At 34.4% G+C, this 23567-nt stretch overlaps 2 protein-coding genes across 3 annotated transcripts in view; one reads left to right on the top strand and one right to left on the bottom strand.

Moving 5' to 3' along the window:
- The window catches only part of Topors (Topoisomerase I-interacting protein), a 31524-nt gene extending 25212 nt beyond the window's left edge, over nt 1-6312 (bottom strand). The window contains exons 1-2 of one of the 2 annotated variants that reach the window (XM_073957544.1): nt 5665-6312; nt 15-1091 (exon numbers count right to left, since the gene is read on the bottom strand). In XM_073957544.1, the coding sequence (XP_073813645.1) occupies nt 15-634 (620 nt within the window). In that variant the 5' untranslated portion in view covers nt 635-1091; nt 5665-6312. The remainder of the gene's footprint in view (nt 1-14; nt 1092-5664) is intronic. The other variant, XM_073957545.1, reaches the window with a different exon arrangement.
- A 10829-nt stretch (nt 6313-17141) lies between these two features.
- On the top strand, nt 17142-22676 carry prod (proliferation disrupter). Its single transcript, XM_073989926.1, has 3 exons — nt 17142-17564; nt 17651-18287; nt 21610-22676. Exons 1-3 carry the CDS (start codon nt 17331-17333, stop codon nt 21939-21941), a joined length of 1203 nt encoding a protein of 400 aa, XP_073846027.1. The 5' UTR covers nt 17142-17330; the 3' UTR covers nt 21942-22676.
- The last annotated feature ends 891 nt before the right edge of the window (nt 22677-23567 follow it).

The following is a 23567-nucleotide window of genomic DNA, read 5'->3' on the forward strand; positions in this document are numbered from 1 at the left end:
TAATTTTCACTTACTTTTGGCTAACCACGCCAAAGATACGCATCTGGGTAAGGTCCATTTCAAATTGTGATTGAGCAATTTGTACAGTAGGCGGTTGGACATGATACTCTTCGAATTGATCCTCCGATTTTACATTGTGTATAATCGACTTGAAGGTTTGCTTGCACAGTGGGCACTCCGGTTTCACTTTGCTCCACTCGCACAAACACTTGAAGCAAAATTGATGCATACAAGAATCGGTGAAACATTTATTTTTACAACGACCCAAGCAAATGGCACAATTTGGAGGTGGTGAAGCCACCCTATCTCCATTACCATCGGCCGATGTGCCAGCTGTTGTATTTATGGCCTCCTCTGACTCACTCTCACTGCTGCTAGATGATCTAGGCAATTTTAATTCAAGACGTGGTAAAAAGGCTTCTTCCAACGTCTGTTGTGCCTGAGACACAACAACATCTGCTCCACTGGCATCACTACCAACTGTTCCACCTCCACCTGCTGATGCAGTAGCCATTGCTTCGTGAACTAAATTATTTGCATTCGCTGATTGCAGTTGGTATAAGGATTCGCCAGGTGTCGTCGTTGAACTTCTGTTACTAATAGTGGGCGATGAAGTATTACTCAATAACTCCATTACGGTGGACAATACTTTACATTTACAATTCAACACTTTATTGTAAAAAAAGAATATTGTTCACATTCAACCACTTCTTTATTGTATGAACCATTTGTTAGTTTTTTCTTCCTCAAAAAAATTTAATTTCCACACGTTTGTTCAGAAAATTGTAAAATGTCTACATATTCTGCGATTTTCTTCTTCTCTCTTATTTTCTTTCATTGTGTTATTCACATACGACGCACGCACTAGCACACAAACACTATTTCTTATTTTCTTTTGTTGTTTTTGTTATTGTTTTTCATTCATTCCATTTGACAGTTCACGAATGACGATTGAAACAAAAGGATTTTGTTTTTGTTTTGTTTTGGGTTTTTTATAGCTTTTCTCACTTTTTGCCGAAACAAATGTGTTATCGAATTTATTTCCAAAAATTATTTTCTTTCCTTTCCCCAGATGCGAAGGAGTCTAAGTGCTGCAAAGAAGATAGATAAGAGAAAATAATGTAAAAATTAAAAATTGTCTTCAGTTGTAAGCACGAAAATGGTTTGTTTACGAAGAATAGAATGACGGAATACTAAACTAATTGTTGTGGTGGTAGCTGAGATGGGAACTCTTCAAATTTAAAACGTACGAAAAATGTTACTACTTTGTCAAGAAACAAATTTAAAAGAATTATAACAAATAGAGGATATATAAAAAAGTAAATAGCACGCCTGTTCCAGAACCTGCAAAAATCTACACATTTTTACTCCGACAACAATTTTTCCTTTATGTTATCGAACAAATAGTAAAAATTAGTAGATTATTGCAGTTCTGGAACAGACCAAGCATTTACTGTTAAACCTATTACAACCGTCAAGCCAAAGCATAATGAATTTATAGACGGCGGATTACTCAATTGCCGCTGTCAAGTCACTCAAATCCGAAAACTCAAAAAAGTTCGAAGACGATTTCTGGGGAAAATGACAATATTTTCTTGGATATTTTTCGTGAAAACCTAAAGAACCCCTAAAAATGTGAATTTAAATCGCGATTTATTTGAAAATGCCCCCGGCGATTTTTTTTTGTTTCTTGATATTTCTCATCTATGAGCATTGTAGTTTCAGAATCTGCAAAAAGGTGTAAGCACCTTCCATTTAAAATTAGTTAAGGAGCACCGTGTTTATTAACTTGTATATTTTTGGCATTTTATATTGAGTTTCTTAGTTACCACACTCAATTCGAACATATTCGGTGAGAGCATTCCGTCGTCTATAAATGCAACAATTTGGACTCGTTTTTCGCTGATATCTTTTTACTATGCTGTTTTTTAGACCAGAGCCTACCGTACCAAATACTTCGAAATTTATAACGATTTCTATCCAAAAATTACTTCTGGACCGGTTAGCGGCTTTCATTCGTATCTAGTCAATAGAAAGGGATAAAAAAAGTGACTTTAAATCTGGAAATTGGAGGTAAAAGTCTTAGCACGTTAATATAGAGAATTCTAATACTGCACAAGTAATTGTTAATCAATTAAGATCAATAGCACAAGAATTTCCTCTATCATTGTGGGATGGATTGATGAAATGTTAATGAACACAATAGTTAACCATATATAGGAAATTGTGCCGCTAGAAAAACTTTTACCACTGCTAAATTCAAGTGTGGTTTGATGTTGTTGCCAAGTCGTAAATTATAACCAAATTGTCTGACCTGATACTAGGTGCTGATACTACAATAATCTTGTTTGTAATTCTTAACTTCCCTGATACTACAATAATCTTGTTTGTAATTCTTAACTTCCCAGTTTCCCGCTACTCTGGTGGAGTTCCACTGGAGCACAACTCTGATAAATATACATATTATTAAAATTTTGGGTTTAGACCATCATAAAACACAAAAAAAAATCGCCTCAAAAGTTGCACTTAAATCACATGTACACGTGTTACAAAAGCGTAACCACCCAAAATGTGCAGTCTATTTTAGGTCCTAATCATGCCATTTTGTCTAATCGGCCAGCACTGCATTATCTACAAACCTTTGGTATAGGATAGGATCCTCCAACGGACATAAGTGAGGCCAGCTACAAATGCGAAGGTGTTAAAAATCTCTGACAATCAAATTGTGGGCAGTCATCTTCAGAAGCTCCAGATTGTTAACGGTTGGTTAACCCAAAACCGGCTATTGAAACAAATGTCGTTCTTATGTATAATTTCATGTTTCTTAAGGTTAATGGGCTTCACCGGTGCTTAATAAAGTGAAAAAGGGATTACTTTCGACCGTGTCGACATATCAAACATGTTTATATTATAGATATATGTATATAGTAATATATATTTTTGTGAAGTTTAATAAAATCAAAAGTAAATAACAATAACAAGTCGTTTTTAATTCATTTGACAACGCGTTATACAAACGCTCAAGGAGAAGCAGCAGTTATGCGACGCCACTGTAAAGCAAAGCCTTATACTAAGCAGTATAAGGGCCATTATTATATGTGTTCTTTTACTATCTGATGGATTTGAAAACGCAAAATAAACCAATATTGAGGCATTAAAAATATAGTTTTTACATTGAAAGTTATTGCCAAGAAGCTCCTCCTTGAAATTCAATCATCACTTTTAACTTTATGTTAACCGGAACGCTATAAATCTGTTCGGTAAATCCAAACTATAACAAAAGAAGACTTTTATAATAATGGGGGTCAGAATATTAATTCAAAGTAGGATGCCTTTTTATGTCATAAGTGGATTGCCCTCATGAAGATGCGCACATTTTACCGATCCACTTGGGCAGGTTTCCCTATTGAAACCTGTTTAGGGCTGACATTTTTAATATAGGTAGTTGTTGATCACAACGATGAACAGAGGCCAATTTTCAAAAAAAAAAACCTGGCCAAAACTCCAAAAATGAATGGTTTTAGACATAATACCCCGTTTATATATAACCGGATTTAACAAACCGACTGGGTTTTAAATGTCAATTCCATTGCTTATATTTCAAACAAATCCTTATAAAGAAGGTTAACCCTGCAAAAAGCTCTGATATAAACAGCATATAACATTAGGTTCATATGTTTTTCGGGTCGATGATTTAATTTTTCGTATTTTTTAACCCTTAGACGGTCATTAAAGGGGTCTGTTTGGTCCCTTCTCATATAAAATGAGATCGTATCAGATCAAAATATTCTACAAATTTGTTCGTCATCAATTTCTACTATAGGTCCTAGAATACACCAAAATTCTATTTCTTACCTAAACTCCAGAAATATGCAAAATTATAAACACATTTTAGGTTTAAGGACGTACTTTATATGGGTTTTGGCAAAATTGTCATACAAAGCATCATTTTAGAAGAATGGCGTCAAAGACAAAAATGTTCTCTGCTAAATTTCACTATAAGTCATTAAAGAAATGAAATCTCTATTTGAATTACATACAAAGGAAATATCGGTATAAATTTTGCCAAAATACCAAGAAACTAAAAGCTTCTACCATTTCTACAGTTTTGGAAATGTTTGAGTTAAGATCACTTGGAATCCTTCACTTTAGGTGTATAATGTCTTTGGGAACTTTACTGAAAAGAATGCGAGGAATATTTTTCTTAAAATAATTAACCATCGTGCGAGTCATAAAAGGGGTCTTTTTGGTCCCTTTTTCTAAAAATCTTTTAAATTTGTTCGCCATAAAATTTTATTATAGGTCTTACAATACATCAAAACTCTAAACTGAGGATAGCAAAGTCTATCTATGATAATTGTATCCGATCTAAGGAGTGCTCCTAAATAATCGGATATGTTCTGAGACACACCTCACCCCATTTACGCTTATTTTTCGAGTATTTTATGGGCGGACAAGGGTGTACTCTTCTTTTTGAATACCGTAATAAATCTTAGCCCAAAGAAATTCGCAAAAAAAATACAAGCATAAGGGGTGAACAAAATGCTTGAGGCCTGAAGTGTGTTTCAGAACATAACCGATTATTTAGGGCACTCCTTAGATCGGATACAATTGTCATAGATAGCCTTTGCTTTCGATTTGAATACCTGCTACGCAACCAAACCTTTTTGCGCAGGAATGATGTATTAGGGAAGTTTCAGGTGTTGAGGCCCCGATTGGACGTATGACTTGCCGACAAAAATATATTTGGATTAAAGTCCGGATTTGCTCTATGAACTGATGAAAATATTTGTAAAGTTCCATCTCTGGCTAGTTTTATGGGTTATCATAGACTAATGAATTTATAGACGACGGAGTGGTCTCACCGAGTATGTTCGAATACAAGTTCGATTTGCAGAATCGAAATGGTATATAATCGGATTACCGTTGATGATATACCCATATAGTTTTGCTTCGCAAAAGCCCCTTATTTGAATAATATTTTTAAAATCCATTTTCAATTTCATTAAAATATTCACCAAAATTAGAGATATACGATTTCGTTTTATGGCAAAACGAGTCGAATCGTTTTCCATCACATACTATGATTACGTTTTTAGATGTTTTCATTCAAATGGTTACATACATTTCGAAATATTGTATCACTAATCTACAAATCTGAAGTAATATGTGACCATGGTATAAGTAAAGAGGTAGATTTAAATGAAAAAAATCTATAGAACCCTTGTTTTTCTTGAATTCCTAAAACTTCAAAATAAAAGCAACAAGTGGGTTTGTTTACAATCCATTTTTTGAGCATTTTATAAAAAACACGAAAAATGAATGAAGAGTTAAGTTTTCTCCACATAATCGAGTTGTGAATATGATAAACTGATTGTTTCAATGCAAATCTCACCAATTTCTTCCATACAAATGGTCTAAAAACAATTTTAAAAATCATTGAATTCGATTGTTTTTAAAATTGTTTGGCATATTATTCAAATACCACACACACATACACAGTTTGGTTATATTGTTTTGAAGTTTCAGGCATACTCGAATGAAAAAAATTAAATTGACATAAAGCTTTGGCTAACCTTTCTTATTAAACCATGTATGTGACAATCTGTATTTAGAATAAGACAACAAAAAAATTCAAATATATACTGCTCGACTTTCTATTACCTTTAAATCTTGTATTTTCTTTTCCATTTATCTTCCTATTTATTAAGGAATGTCCGCAACGACCCGGTATTGTTCAACTCAATATCTCTACTCAAATCTCTTTTCAACATTTCCACTCATTAACACCAAGGCAATTACCAATCACTTTCGACTCAAAATTCAATGGCCAAAACAACTCACTGATTGATTTTGGCTTATTGCACAAGTAGCAAATTTTCTCATAAGTTGTTTCACTCTGAAAGCTTTATGTTTTAAACTTTTTTGATTGTTTTTGATATTTGGGCAGCTCCCTTTGAATTTTCATTTCTTTTAAATTTTATTTACTGCAAGTCTGAATTTGTTCATCAGACGACAACTACTAACAGTGTTGTAAAACGCATATAAACTGTTTGTTGGTATTCATAATTACATCAATCGCAATCACACTCATTTTCTTTTTGATAAATAATGCAAAATGAGATTTTAGAATCACTACAATTTAATGTTTCTTCGCATTTTTATACCACATTTTAATAGATTTTGGGCAATTTTAATAATATTTTGTCCGGTTTTAGTATTTAAAATGGATTTTATTCCTGAAAAACACTCCGATTCTTTTCTTAAACACGTTCGTATACCAGCTGTCTACACACAATATTGCCAGACAGTGGCAAAATGCTTTTAATGGGAAATACAATATGGCAAGGGAAATTCAAACACAATTAAAAGTGCATTAACGTACGTTTACATAATACTGGATTTAGTAACTCCAGTAGGCCTATTCTGTAACTTTTATCGATTTAAAAGTTGTTAAAATTTCTTTTGTTTTTGTAACAACTACAAAACAAACAAATGAAATTGTTGTAAAATAAACAATGAGTAAAGTTGTTAAAAAGTTACTGAATAGGGGGGCAGGTAGGGATACGCAAGTCGGTTTTCGAGTAATCGATTCATCGATTCTTTGATTTGAAGAATCTAAAAATCGGAATAGAGTTTTGACTTCATAGAAAATCGAAAGATCGATTTTCTATTATGATTCTTCGATTCTTGCAGTGGGAATCGAAAGATCAATTCTGTTTTGACTTTTTGATGTACCACAAAAATGAAATATACGGATTACATTGGAAAGAGCAAGACAATAATGTTATATTATTTGTTGTACTGATGAACAAAGTTAATCTAACGGTACGGCAGTGTTAAACGCGAAGCATTGTACACTAAAACGTTCACATTTTCAACTAAGGAGTCATCTCGATCGAACGATTCTCTTATCCAAGTGAGTTCTAAGTAAGAATCAAAAGATCGATTCTTGAATTCTAAGTAAGAATCAAAAGATCGAAAGATCGATTTTTGCTTGGTAATACGTATCCCTAACTCCAGGGGCAGGATTCTTGTTCTATGAAAATTTCAAATGAAAAATAGTTCCTTTATAATTTTTTTCATTTGACAGTTTTTTTTTCCTTTATAAAAGGTTTTATTTCATATTTTCATAGAAACAGAATTGAGCCCCAGTACATATCAATATCATATCAACTGTCACTTCTTTTATCCAATCGACATCTTTTTGGTCTGTTCCTTTACTTTTGAAAATGGTAAAACCGGCAAAAGTAGTAAAAGTTTTAAACTGTTCCCAAATGAATTGTATCGTGTCAAAAGTAAAGGAACGCTTTTCAGTAAAAAGTGGTAAAACTTGAAGATTCTTGAACGTAAAGGAACAGAGCTTTTATGTTTGTCAAAGTACCACTTCTAGTTTTTGCGATCACACTAGCATACAATTTCGTATAACCACAAAATATAAATCACGCAACAAACACAATTTATTTTGTTAAAAACTTTAATCGCTCTCACATTTTCGTTTCATTTACCTATTTTCTTCACTTTTTGGTAAAATTGTTTTCTTCCAATAATTTATTTCTCCAACGCATACGAAAATACATAGCCACTCCCTAAAGGGGTGTTTACACTATCTATCAACGTCATATGAGCTGTCACTTCTTTTACCCATTCGACATCCCTTATGTCTGTCAAAGTCCATACCACTTTTAGTTTTTGCGTTCACACTAGCATACAATTTGATATGACCACAAAATATAAATCACGCAAATAACACAATTTATATTGTTAACAACTTCAGCTCTGTTCTTTTACGTGTAAGAATATTCAAGTTTTACCACTTTTTACTTTAGACACGACACAACTCATATGGTGGCAGTTTACAACTTTTACTACTTTTGCCAGTTTTACCATTTTCAAAAGTAAAGGAACAGGCCAATAAATCCCTCTCACATTTTCGTTTTTCGGTAAAATTGTTTTCTTCTAACAATTAATTTCTCAACTGCATACGAAAATACATGTCCGAATAGAGCGCTCCTTAATGGCCCCGGCACATACGGTCCGTTGCGCGTCGCATCACGAGTTAAAAACAACAACCATATGAAAAAATTTAAGTGATGCCAAGTTTGTTGTTGAAGTTTTCATGTGGTTGTTGTTACGCGACGCTCAACGCGCCCTATGTGCAGAGGCCTTATATGAAAAATGTACATATGAGTTGCCAAATCATTTTAATAGATGCAAATTTTCATAGTGGTCACACTATAGCTTTGTTCCTTTAATTTTTTAATGGTAACACTGGTAAAAGGGAATAGTGTCAAAATTTCTCAAAATTGATCTCTCATGAACATTTTTACCAGAAAAGTAAAGGAACGAAAAAATGGTAGATCTGGTAGCAATGTCAAAAAGAAACATAAAAAATCAATTTTCGTCTTTTATTTCACAGTTTTTAATTTAGTTTTGTCAGCGTTCGACTTTTTCTTCTGGTTTTCTTTCATTTTTTTCTTCATTGCGAAATAATCGTCAAACAAAATTCGAAAAATCAGTTCTACCATTTTTTACCTGCAGAAATTTTGCTGGTAGCCTGTGGTAGAAGAGAAAGGCATATGTGCTCTCTCTCACTCTCTTAAAAATTGCTGCCAGTTTTGCCACTTTTTGGGGTTAAGGAACGCTTAAAAATGGTAACAAATTGTAACCTCAGGTAAGTAAAGGAACACAGCTTATGTGTACAACATTCACAGGTAGCAAATTTCACATCTCATATGACATTCATAGATAGTGTAAACACCCCTTTAGCTGGATTAACCCAGTGGGTTTGGTTTTCAAATGTAAATTCCATAGCGCAAATGTAAAATAAATCCTCGTAAAGTGGGTTAACCCGGCAAAAAGTGCTAGTGTAACCATGCTATAATGCAAGATCGCATTTTAATTAGGTAGTACTTGTTGCGTGGTAAATTATATTTCATAATAGCTCTGTTCCTTTACGTGCAAGAATCTTCAAGTTTTACAACTTTTTACTCGAAAAGCGTTCCTTTACTTCAGACACCATACAATTCATATGGAAGCAGATTACAACTTTTGCTACTTTTGCCGGTTTTACCATTTTCAAAAGTAAAGGAACAGACCAAATGTCTACGTTGAGAGCCAGCAACGACTCTCCACTTACCGGCGCTATGAAAATAAAGCGGAAACAGTTTACTGGGGTTATCAGACAAGTGAGGCCAAGTACAAGGTTGCATGGCCATAGGCAATTCATAACGAGGGGCGTGCGGCGAAATACAACCATGGGGTATCTACAGGCCTTCTTAGGTTGGGTTTTCACAGACACAAATAGAATGTCGGGGAAATAAGAAAATGAGGAACAATTAAGCATTATGTCCGGCATATAAAAGGGCCCAAAAACTTAAAATGTCCTCTCATTTTCCAGTATTCTGCCCAAACGGTAATTGTTGTCAATTTGGTAACATAAAAAGTGAAACCCCAATTTTGTTGGAATAAAACAAGTGACTTGGTGTGAATTTCTTTTATTAAAAGACAAGTTTATTGTCTATAAACCCTTGTTGTGGGCGATAAAAACAAATTATATCGCCAACCGCCAAATTGTGTCATTTACTGACCTCCCCGGATGTCTATGCGGAGAGGTCAGCTCATGTTTTACATAAATCCAAACGTGGCCTTGATGAGTTGCTTTGGATTTGACCGTGGTCGGTCAAATAAATTGGATTCCCCGGGGAAATGTACACAAATCCAAAAATAGTATCTATGGGAAATCCAGGTAAAAAGAAGTAGCCCAAGTTGAAATTTGCTTAATACCGGAAGAGCGCTGGCGCACCGAGGTGTTGCCTAAAAACGAAAAAGAGAGTAGCAAAACAAATTATTATACAAAGCTATTACTTAGAAATCAAAAAACAAATTAATACGAATATAAAATATAGTGTGAGCATTTAGGAGGCACAACTATTGGACTTCCTGGTGAAGAGTGAGAAACTCTATAAGAAATAATATTATACGATCAAACCAAAAAACAAAAAAAGAAAAAAGATATAAAACCTCTAAATTTCTGAAACTATATTTATAACCTAGATTAAGTTGTGTTGTTTATGTGATGTCTAATAAGTGTTAGCTATAAGTTATTTCTCATTGTAAGGAACATTAACATCTTGTTGATCGATTTTAAGTGTAGGGTTACCCCAAATTACGTGGTTTTTATATAATTTTTGAAACTTTATTATTCATTGTGCGGACGAATTGAAGTGTCCGAAGGCCCCCCTAAAAGAGCTCTCTTAGGTAGGAGATATATAAGTAATTGTTGGCCAGGAATTTGGCATCATTGCGTTTTCCTCGTTAATTGAGGGTAATCTAAACTAATGATGTTTTACAAACACCCTTGTGGAGTTAGTGTTCCAAAAATTCAGTGTTTTATTTACGTTTAGATGTTAGGTTTAAGACCAAAAATGATTCATGTAATAAATTCTGTTTTTGTGTAAAAATGTTGTAAAATTGACATGATGTGATAGTGTTTACATTACAGAGAGGGAGGCAGTGGAAGCCGTTGTGAGGTGAGTGTCTGTAGGGAGTGGGCCCTTATAACGATTTTTGTGTTTTCTTTGGATTTAAGGGTCAAGGATGGGCGGGCGAAGTGTGGGGGCAAGTACGTCAAGCTCCTTTGTTTCGAGTGTACTCGTGTTTATGATCGTTTCATTTTATGTTAGTCTAGTTTTCATATATAATTGTTCGTCCTCTAGGGCTACTGGTGTATGGGTTGGGACCGCAATGGAGATGGCCCCCTGAGCTAACTGGTACCACACCGTAGCGCCACAACAGGTGGCACGTAACATACTAATTAAAAGCTTTGTTCCTTTACTTTTTTTAATGGTAAGAGTGGTAAAAGAGAAAAGTGTCAAAATTGTTCAAAATTGCTCTCTCATGAACATTTTTACCAGAAAAGTAAAGGAACGGAAAAATGGTAGATCCGGCAGCAATGTCAGAAAAAAAACATAAAAAGATCAATTTTCGTCTTTTATTTCACAGTTTTTAATTTAGTGTTGTCAGTGTTCGACTTTTTCTTCGTTTTTTCGTCCATTTTGTGAAACAAAACAAACAAAAGTCGAAAAATCAGTTCTGTCATTTTCTACCTGCAGAAATTTTGCTGGTAGCCTGTGGTAGAAGAGAAAGCCATTTTCGCTCTCTCTCCCCTCTCACTCTCTTAAAAATTGCTTCCAGTTTTGTCACTTTTCGGGGTTAAGGAACGCTTTGCAGGTTAAAAATGGTAACAAATGGTTAAACTGGTAAGGGGTAGTTTACACTATATGTAAATGTCATATGACATGAAATTTTCCATCGTTATATATTCGCTAATATGTGTTATATTGGAGATTTTCCTTACGCCATTTACTGTCTGCGTCCACACCAGCAAAAATGTAAAAAAACTACGTCTCCACATTGCCTCCGTGGGTAAATATGGAATGTTTTTATTTCGTGTCATATGACATTGATAGATAGTGTAAACTACCTCTAACCTCAGGTAAGTAAAGCTTAAAACAGATACAACGTTTGATTAAAGTTTTGCGTTGGGCGTCGAGAAAAAAACAACAACAACAGGGCGACGACGATGCCAAAGTCCAGCGTTTATCTGTTTGTCGGCATATATTTCAAATGAATTTGAATTTTTCGGCATCATGCCCAACAGTGTAAAAACGGCCAAAACGACACAAAACTTTAATCAAACGTTGTATCTGTTTACAGCTTAAAGGAACACAGCTAAAATGTGATCTTGCATTTCTTACCCTGCGTTTACAAATGACAGGACAATTGTGTTCATGTATTGATTGTCAAAAACCCAAAACTTGCCTGCGTGACGTAAGCGTCCAGACAACTGCAAAAACAGTTGTAAAGTTATGAATGAAAATCATAGATTCCTTTTCGCTTTCCGTTCACATATTTTGTTTTTGTTCATGTTCCTTTCTTTTTTTCAACACATTTCAATTATCATCTCTCACATTTTTACAAAAAATGTCAAAAATTTGTTAACCATACTGTCTGTGAAAAACTGATGGACAGCAGGAAGACAGCCGACAAATGTATGTATGTGTTAGTAAATCAGAGTTGTATTTGAAGACAAACTGTCTGGTGTAAACGCCTAGTTAAGCTGAAAGCACATACAACGTTTGAGTAAAGTTTTGCGTTGGGCGTTGACAAAAAAACAACAACAACATGACGAAGCCGACATCAAAGTCCGGCGTTGATGTGTTTGCCGGCATATATTTCAAATGAATTTGAATTTTTCGGCATCATGGCCAACAGTGTAAAAACGACCAAAACGACACAAAACTTTACTCAAACGTTGTATGTGTTTTCAGCTTTACACATAAATTGAGGCTTGGATATACGTGAATTTCTCATTCTGTTCGCACCTTTAAGGCATGAGTACATAAGCCGCCTCGCCTGGTTGCTTTGCTTTCCTGTTTCATTTCTGACACAAAAATAAAAAAATAAAGAAGAAAATGGCAACCTAGTTCGAAATTGGCTCGGCCTTCTTTATTCTTTTATTTTATGATATGTCAGAAATGAAGCAGGAAAGCAAGACAACCAGGCAAACATAATAATAAACACTGTTACAACAACAACCAGGCGATGTACCCAGGCCTTTATCAAAATCAAGAGATATATTGAAGCTGTAAACACATCGTACATACCGCAGTCTATACAGTCGGACACTCAGCCCAAATTAGTTAGCCCTGACTATTTAGTTTGTTGTCAAATACATTATTGTGACATAAAATACAAAGGAAATCAAGTCACAATAATGAGCAATCTATTATGTTTGTTGTCTCTTTTGTTGGATAATTTTGTTATAGAACAGAATTCAGTAAAAATTTGTACGAATTTGTACAAATTTTTGGGTTATTGTACAGACCTAATATTGTTAGGCAACGACGATATTATTGTCAGTTTGCAAAACCAGATAACATGTACGAACGAACATATTTGCGTTGCTACAACAACAAGAGTAACCAAAACATAAATAAGTATAATAGATTAAACAAGTTAAAAAGCTTTAAACTCTCCACCATAAAATACTCTGCGCTAATATGGAATTATTAGTTTTCTTTCTGTTGCGAAAGTACCTATGCACACAATTTTAGCTGGAGAAGTCACTTGACCACTAGAAACCCTAAAGGCCAGAACAGAATCAGTCGTCGCTTGCTTTGTTTGCTTCCCAAATGTCAAATTATAAATGCCAAAGTATAGCTAATTCGGCCAGATCATGTACCTAAAAACGTCAAAATACCGGGCGGTACTGCTATATGGGGGCTATAGGAAAACGTGGACCTATGTCCATAATTTTTAGTGGAGAAGCTTCTTGCTCACTGGGGACCCTAAATGTCAAATTATAGCTAATTCAGTCTGTTCAGTGGCTAAAAACGTCAAAATATCTGAAATCGGGCGGTACCGTTATATGGGAGCTACACCAAACCGTGGACCGATATAGCCCATCTTCGAACTTGATCTAAGTTCAGACCAAAAACAGATGTGTACGAAATTTCAGCCCTGTAGCTCAACTCATTCGGAGGATAGCGTGATTAAAACAGACGGACGGACAGAGCTAAATCGATTTAGAATTTTATTTATTTATTTATTTATTGATATTAATATTATAGTAAATATAATATTAATATGGGAGAAAGAAAAGCATTGGCTGCAAAGGCCATCAGCTTTTACAATTTATAATACTTAAATTTACTGAAGGATATGACTAATTATTATATTATTGACTTAGTGGTTAATATAAAATTATACATATTTTTGATGTTGTCCGGGCTGGGGGTTTTGAGCATTTCCATGCCATTTTTGTTGAGAATAGTTTGTTGGATTTGTGAGAGACAGGTACATGATTCCAAAATGTGTTGGATAGAATTTTATGCTGATCAAGAATATATATACTTTATAGGGTCGCAAATGATTATTTCGATGAGTTACAAACGGAATGACAAACCTAATATACCCTCCATATTATGGTGGAGGGTATAAAAAGAGTAAGGCCATGTTTATATTATAGCCTTTTGCAGGGTTAACCTTCTTAATGAGGATTTATTTGACTATACGCAAAGGAATTGACATTTGAAACCCAGTGGGTTTGTTAAATCCGGTTATATATAAACGTACTATAAAGCCCTAAACACATACAAATTTTGTGTTGAAGTTTTGTGTCGTCCGTCGTCGTCGATTTACGTTGGGCGTTGGTAACACACATAAAGCTTTTGATAACGCCGTCGTCAGCCATACGTTTTATGCATGGTACAATTACAAAGGTAGATGCATCGGCGAATTGCTACAACAAAGCAACTTTTTTTGTAATGTAAACTGTCAAAATTTTCGCCAAATGGTCTCTTGTTGCCTCTTTTTATCGTTGTGTTTGTCTATAAAGTGTAGACATGCTATATCTTACTTACCGAATCATATAGTTTTTTGTTTTGATTTTTCATGGCGAATTCCTAGTTTTTTGACGTTTTATGCTAAGTTTACATTGACGAAATCCACTCGATTTCAACTGTCAATTCCATAACTCAAACGTCAAATGAAATCTCATCTGGATTTCATTTGACGTTTAACCTATGGATTTGACAGTTGAAATCGAGTGGATTTCGTAAATGTAAACCAAGCATTAGATTCGATCAGCTGGGCTGAGGCATCTACCTTTGTAATTGTACCATGGTTTTATGTAAACAATAACATATGTTCGGCGCTCAACATTTAAGAAATGTAAAAATATAATATAAGGCCATGTTTATATTATAGCTTTTTGGAAGGTTAACCTACTTTATGAGGATTTATTTGAAATATAAGCAATGTAGTTGACACTTGAAACCCTGTGAGTTTGTTAAATCACTCCCCATACATTGTTATTACCAAGGCATATTTATAGAAGGTAGAAGTGACAATCAGCTGTATTCTTACTTTTTTTTGTAAATTTAGTTTTCAAAATGTAATAGGGTCTACTCATGAAATTTGAAATTGAAATTTGCTACCATAAAATACTGCTTTTCATCCTAAACGTGTAATAAAAATTACCTACGAGAGTTGTGAATGCGTTAAGGCCTGCGTACATAAGCTGCTCTGCCTGATTGCCTTGTTTTCCTGCTTCATTTTTGACATAATAAAAATAAAAGAATAAAGAAGGCCGAGGAAATTTCGAACTGGGTTACCCTTTTCTTTTTTATTCTTTTATCAGAAGTAAGCAAGGTAAGCAGGCAAGGCAGCTTATGTACGCAGGCCTTTATATTTACATTTTGATTCAAATTTGTTCTATTTTAAACGATTTTCAAAATGTATTTATGTTTTTTCCTGAAAAAAAATTTTGGAACGAGCCAATTATTCAATATTTTCTTTGACAATTAATTTTCAATAACAACAATGTTGTTTTTGTAAATTTGTTAGTTGTTGTAATTCATTATATGAATTTGCCTTGGTTATTACAGTATCATGGTACAATAATACAGGTAGCATTATCATGCCAGCTGATGGTAACATAATGTGTCAAAAGCATTGAATTGATGTCAAATTTTGACATCTTATGTTGCCAACAATTGCCGATGCGGCTACCTGTGTATTTGTACCATGTACAGTATTTTTGACCATGATACAATAAAGTACAGGTAGGCCAGCTATGAAAATCGCTGATAAAGGGGTGTTTACACTATCTATCAATGTCATATGAACTGTCACTTCTTTTATCCATTCGACATCCTTTATGTTTTTCAAAGTCCATACTACTTTTAGTTTTTGCGTTCACACTAGCATACAATTTCGTATGACTACAAAATAAAATTAATCAACAAACACAATTTATTTTGTTAAAAACTTCAATCACACTCACATTTTTGTTTTCTTTACCTATTTTCTTCATTTTTTGATAAAATTATTTTCATCCAACAATTTATAGGTCGCTCCCTAAATAAAAAATGTACATATGAGTTGCCACATCATTTTGATCGATGAAAATTTGCATTGTGGTCACACTATTGGTCTGTTCCTTTACATTTGAAAATGCAAAAGTAGTAAAAATTGTAAACTGCTCCCATAGTCGAAGGTCACACTAGAGTGTTTCATTGAAACAATTTCATGAAAACAAGGGTCGAGTTTCACAGTAGAGTGATATTATAAAGTTGCTGTAGTGGGGAACTCGATCTATACCTAAAAGTTACAATGAAACCACTCTAGTGTGACCTTCGACATATGTGGCATGTTCCTTTACTTTTGAAAATGGTAAAACCGGCAAAAGTAGTAGAAATTTTAAACTGCTACCATATGAATTGTATGGTCTCTAAAGTAAAGTAAAGGAACGCTTTCTGAAGATTCTTGCACGTAAAGAAACAGAACTATAATTTGTACGGTGTCTGAAGTAAAGGAACGCTTTTCAAGTAAAATGTGGTAAAACTTGAAGATTCTTGCACGTAAAGGAACAGAGCTTATGTGTACAACATTCACAGGTAGCAATTTGACATCTCATACAACATTCATAGATGGTTTAAACACCCCTTTAGGGAGCGTTCTATTCGGGCATGTATTTTCGTATGCAGTTGAGAAATTAATTGTTAGAAGAAAACAATTTTACCAACAAATGAAGGAAATATGTATAAAAACGAAAATATGAGTGCGATTAAAGTTTTTAACAATTGCTCTGTTCCAGAACCTGCAAGAAGCTACTATTTTTTACTACGATAACATTTTTTCCTTTATGTTATCGAAAAAAATAGTAAAAATTAGTAGATTCCTGCAGTACTAAAATAGACCAAATATAAATTGTGTTATTTGCGTGATTTATATTTTGTGGTCATATGAAATTGTATGCTGTTGTGAACGCAAAAACTAAAAGTGGTATGGACTTCGACAAACAAAAAGGATGTCGAATGGATAAAAGAAGTGACAGCTCATAAGACATTGTTAGATAGTGTAAACACCCATTAATTGTAACCGGCGTATTAGGCTTTTACATGAAATCAAGCGTGAAGCAAGCAACAAAGTGCATTGCATTTTAACCTTTATTGCTTCACTTTAAAACAAAACACGGCTTCCTTTTGTTATTATCGTAAAAATGCTTCTTGGCAACCCTACTGTTGCATAACAGTGTTGCATTGGATTCGTATTAATTTGTTTTGTACTTTTTCACAGTAATATTTATGACAACTGTACATCAAGCGCATATAAACTTTGACAGTTTGATTGGGAACAAATTTGTGTTTACAGAAATTTTATTTTGATTCGTTCTCAGGCGGTGGAAATATTTTGGAAATATTTTTTTGGAAACTCTCTGCAAATAAAGAGGAAGATAGGGAGCACATAAGAGATTTTGACCAATGTCAGAAAGTGCAGAGACAACACAACAAAAAATGGACAGACGTAAAAAACGCACATCAACCAATCAGTACATGATGTACATTGAAATGATGGAAAAGGATCCTATCTTTGCAACAGGACGCGTACCACGAGATTACGATCCGAATTATTTGTCGAGAAAGTGGAAAGAGCTTTCGGATAAACTCAATGGATGTAGTAATGGGCCAACTTTGACTTCCGAAGAGTGGCGCAAGGTAAGTGTTTCTGGAGATGGCGCCAATCCACTGTATGGATTAGGGATAAGCTTTTCGTTAAATAACTATTCTGCTTTTTTCGATAGCGTCTAAATGATTGGAAGAATACTACACGTTGTAAATATAGACGTAGCATATCGGGCGAAAAGGATATAACAATGACTTCGTTAGAACTGCGTGCTTTGGAACTATTTGGTAAAGTGCCGGCTCAATCAGCACCCGAACAGATTTCAATACATTTCAAATCGGAAAAAGAAGACGATATGGATGACATGGAACACATGCCGACCACGGAAACATTCCAGAAGCAACTGCAAGCAGCTGTGGAAGAAGCCATCGGTGATGACGACGACCCAATTGTGGAAAACGAAGCTGAAGAACATGAGGAAATAGTACCAGAGAGTAATCACACAACGACAGTGCAACATGCAACAAATGTCAGTGGAACAATTACCCAAAATAATGGGCACACTAGTGGCGGCGGGGCTCCTCCGTCGGGTACAACATATCGGACTATTGTTGTAGAAGATTCTGCATACCACGATGAAGATAATGCCCCCGAGGAACAGTTGGAGTTTATAACACATCGACGTTCGACATGTTCTAGCTCTGGCGTACAAACTGTTGTGACCGCACCATCGGGCACGGTGACAAAATTAATTAATGGTGATATACCATTAAAAAGATTACGTTCACAAATATCGGATCAAATTATTTATGAAGGTAAGTACATATTTACTGTAAAAATTGGTCTGTTCCAGAACTGCAAGAATCTACTAATTTTCACTATTTTTTCCTATAACATAAAGGAAAAAATGTTATCGTAGTAAAAAATAGTATCTTCTTACAGGTTCTGGAACAGAGCATATGTTTGGATAAATAAACTACAAAAAAAGGTATACTTAGTAAAAATGAGGTGTGTTAAGAATAGTTTCAAACGTGGATTTTGAGTAAACTGTTAATTCTTCCACTGTGTATTTTTCGAGAAGGGATATGGAGAGTCTCTTCTCACATTAATGAGCGCTACCCGATTGTCCTTTTATCGCTGAGACCGAACGACGTGTTGAACATAAAACTAATGTAGAAATTAAGTAAAACGAGAGGTTTAACCATCCCTAAAGAATCACTTTGGCAGTTTTGTTGAGATGTGTGTTTTACTTACTATTTGTATGTAAGTTAACCTTAATCTCATATTTGTTGTTTTCAAATTTAAAAACAAGTTTGAAGTGGGTGTAGTTAAAATTGATTACTTTTGGGGATAGCAGAGAAGAGTAGTTTCGTCCAACGCCACTTGGACTCATCAGTTCTCTTAGTTCTTTGTATTGAAACAAAGAACCCTTCCCCAATTTTATGACGACTCGAGCTCAAGAATAAATGTGACTGATGAATTCGTTTAAATGCGAATTCAGCCGAAACACCTAAAAACAACAAATATGAGATTAAGCTTAACTTACATACAAATAGTAAGCATCCCTAAAGAATTTGAACTTTCCTAGACTGTAAAAGAAATTCAATTTGTAAGGAGGAAATGCTTGTAGTTCAGACAGTGCCACTAAAGGTCTTCTACTTTGCTATTGTTTTCCAAGAATTTATTTTTTTATTGCTGTCCTTTCTCTTCGGTATGAGCCTTGATCGGGACAGAACTTACGAGGGGGTTAGCCACTTGGAATGTAGGGTCTTGCCGTCTTGAGGAGTGACCACAAACAAAGCAGGCCCAAAAACCTTTCTGTTCTTTTCACTTCTTCAAATTTATTTGTCCATATCATCAACACGAGTGGCTACAAATGTCAATAGTACTCCACGAAGGTGAGTTATGGGAGGGTGTTTCTGACACGGTAACTTATTGTATAAGGGAAAGAGATAGTTTCTAGCGTTCGTCAAGTGTGTTCCTTCATTCCTATGACCTGGCTTAAATGAATAAGAGAGAACTCTTTCAACAGCGCTAAAGTTTAATTGTCAATTACAATTATGAGTTCAGTTGAGTGATCGTTTCTTGAAGCGCATGAGGAGCAACATATTACCCGATGTGAAGGGGATCTGAGGACAGTTATAAGAAACACCCACAACCATACCTATTATCGTTGGTTCGCCCACGAATTAAGAATGCTCCCTAAAAATACAATCGGAATTCTTACTAACATTGTACATATCACCTCTTCTGTAGAAAGCCCTTTTTATGATAGAATACCGCAAACTTTGTCTCGATTTTCCTCTTTTCGTATCCGGAAATGGCCTTTAGAAATTAGGTAATTGCGTTGAATGCGTCATGCTCTGGTTGGCTATCGCTTTCTTTTAGACATTGGTGGAAAACTGCTTGCCTTTCAATACATAAATCTAACAATGAAGGATGTTGCTATATTTGGACTGATATTTTAGCTATTTATATCTAACTAGGGGACCCGGCGAACTTCGTCTCGCAGTTTGTTAGGTATAGAACTGGAACAATAATACTATTATTGCTATCACCTTGTTCAATGGAAAATATTTCTTTGTTTTGAACTGTTTAGGACGATCTCTGAAGCAGATGCACATTAGACAATTGTCAGTTTGACGAAGAGAGAAGGTACTGAGAGGCAAAGTGTTTCTATTTTCCTCGACTCTGTCTCTCCTATAAACTGACAATAGTAGCGAAAAAATTAGGCAACTGTAAATCGGGACTAAGATATATTTTTTAAACAAATAACACGTTTTGTGATGTAAATAAAAATATTTGGTAGCACAGTTGAAGCAAAATAATATCATAACGCGCCTATTCGTTTCATAATTGATGGTTTTTTGCAATTCTTGTTTTCACCCCGGAACACGATATTTCACTCAAGCAATTGAATACGGAGGAAGGAATGGGATCGTAGGAATTTGAATTTAATGCTGAATATAGTGCTTATTTAAATTTGCGTTTTAATCAATTAACATATTTTGAGAAGAAGGATCCCTCTGCTCTCGCTATCAGGTAACCACCTTCGTCTGCTATTCTATTAGTTGCCGTTCTTTGTGTGTTTCGGATGCTTGAAGTCTTGTCACACTAACACGTGACTGTTGTCGATTACTTGGTCAACCTATATTAATTTCGACGTAAATATCATAGTCAAATTAATATCACAAACTAATTAAAGTTTAATAAATATTTACCTACTTATGTCGCCCGTTAAAGAATATTTGTCAGATAATTCGACCAAAAAATCTCCAGTACCTCCGATTTCATGTTTTTCTTTTTTTCCAATTTTGAATATCATCCTTTTTCGATGTACATACATACAGTGTACCAACAGTACCAGTGTATATATGTATGTATTTGGCCATTTGTAATTGCCTTCCAGCTCTGCGGGAACTAAACTGATTGAATTCATACTCCTTTTCAGTGGGGACATCATTATATATCTGGTACAGCTTAAATTTTATACCGTATAATTCGGAAGATGATCTTAAAAGTATACATATACCTCGGTGCTCTTGATTTTTCAAATAACCCACCATGTTTGTGGATTTGCACCTTTTCCCTCATAACTGTGGAAACCACTTTCAGCGTTATCATCTTCATCTTTTCAATCGGAATCTGACCGAAACCACCACTAATATTTACAAACTCTTAAGTAAGCCCTCTCCTTTTAACTATTTTTCGCTGTTAATTTCTTAAAAAGACACTTGAAAATATATGAAATTCGATTTGATTGTGAATAAAAAATTGGTATACAACTTTCAAAAATTGACAAAACAGAGGCGTACAATAGACCCTCACAGTTGGTGCATATACGATTTTCGCCAAAAACTGTCCAAATAATTGTCGAGGTATACTCCAAACGCGAAGCTCGATAGAAATTTGTGGAAAAATTGACATTCTTGAAAAAATATTTTTGCAAATTTTACGCAAATTTTCGCGATTTTTTTAGGTTTTATCCTTTTCTGCCATAAGACCATTCCGAATTGGTGCGAATTGTTAAAATCTGTTCAGCCGTTCTTGAGTTATAAGCGTAGTAACTAACATCATCCTTTTTTATATATATAGATTATTTCTAATGTCGCAATTTCCACATTTATTTCATTACAGTGAAAAAGGCTCCACATTCATCTCGTCCTACAACTTTTACAGTAACCCATCCACATATACAGCATCATCAGACGCAAACACAAAGTCATCATCAGCAGCAGCATCAACAGCAGCAGCCACAGCAACAACATCATCAAACCATTGTACAAGAGGTACCCGCAACTTCAACAACCTCTGCACTGGCCGGTCAGTTATTTGCATCACAGGATATTCGAGAAGTTGCACGACAACTAAAACGTCTGGCAGATATAAAAACCGAAAAACTCAAATTCGAAATTGCCCGTTACAAATTCAACAATCCCGGCTTCAATTACAACTTTAATCCTTTATAGTAGGATGAAGTCGACAATTCGAATTATATACACACCAATGTCGACATGAATGAAGCTTATTATTCCTAAAAACACCTTATTGTAAAGTTTCAACAATTCTTTTCTACCAGATAAACTTCTTTTAGTGACGTCAATTGTTTTCTTAACTAAACAAACAAAATATTCTAATTATTTTATCGTATTTAAGTAATTATAAGTTTAGCAGCCATTCTTTATACATATTTCTTTTATTGTTTGAACATTTTTATTGTTTTTTTTTTCGTAATTTATATAAAACAAATTGTTATTTTATCTAGCCCACCTCCCTACATAAAGAGTCCTGCAATTACGTTAACAGAAAACGTATTGTAAAATAGTATGCTTCTTTGCTAAATTCTTTAATTTGAACATTTTCATGATTTTATTTAACCAATCAATTAGTGTCATTTTTTACAATTTGGTCTCTTCTCATTTTTATTGATAATTTTTTTCATTATTTTTACATGACTGTGGATAAGTTTAAATTATACATATTCTCATATTTAGATGTATGATCACTTTTAGTCAGATAGTTTTAGTCGTCATTTTTTTCATACATACATACAAACAACAATAATAAACATAACAAATGAAATGTTTTAAATTCGTTTGTAATCTGAAAAATATTCATATGAAATTAATGTTTATAAATAAATAATTTAAACTAAGGATTTATTGAAAACAAAAGCACACAAAATAAATCATTAATTAAATTTATGAGGGGTTTTGCGTTTTTTTATTTAATGTGGTTCTATGATTTCCTTAATGCTATACATAAAAAAAGATGAAAATCCAATAGGCCCACGCCTTCATATAGGCCCCACAGAACAGTACTTCCCGATTTTCGGTATTTTGAAGGTTGTTGCCTCAATGTTCCTTCGAAATGACGGAAATTCGGTATTTAGTTTTCGTTGGGGGTGTAAAACTTTCCCCCTGAATTTTGTCCGTATAGGTCAGGGACGTACGCAGGATTTGAATTGATAATAATAATAAATAATAATAAAAAATAATAAACAACAACATTAAATAGAATACATTTTAAAACTCGCATCCACCGTTGTTTACCAAAGGAAAGACTATGAGGTCTGAAATTTTGTACTTAGTCTTCGTTGGGGTATAAAACTTTCCCCCAGAATTTTGTCGGTATAGGTCCACGCCTTTTTGTAGCCCCCATAGCACGGTACCTCCCGATTCTTGGTATTTTGAAGGAGTAATCCACTGAAAATGCTGAAATTTGGTATTTAGTCTTCATTTTCGGTACAAAATTTTCCATATGAAATTTGTCGGTATAAGTCCACGCCTTCATATATCACCCATAGAACTATACTTCCCGATGTTCGATATTTAATTTAATCAATATTCCTCCGAACTGGCTAATATTTGCTACTTAGTCTTCATTGGGGGTATACAACTTTCCCCCTGAATTTTGTCGGTATAGGTCCACACCATCGCCATTGTGTGTGTGTGTGTGCAACTTGACCAAAAATCATGAAATTTTAAAATGTTGTGTAGCGTTACGTAAAGCTACTTTAAAGTGTAGTTGATTTTTCACAATATTAAAGAGACAATTTTGAAAATTGCTACATGGTACCAAATGAAAATGAACCA

Source organism: Musca autumnalis, unplaced genomic scaffold, assembly GCF_047663935.1.
Source record: "Musca autumnalis isolate F117 unplaced genomic scaffold, ASM4766393v1 scaffold_5, whole genome shotgun sequence".
NCBI classification, from domain to species: Eukaryota; Metazoa; Arthropoda; class Insecta; order Diptera; family Muscidae; genus Musca; species Musca autumnalis.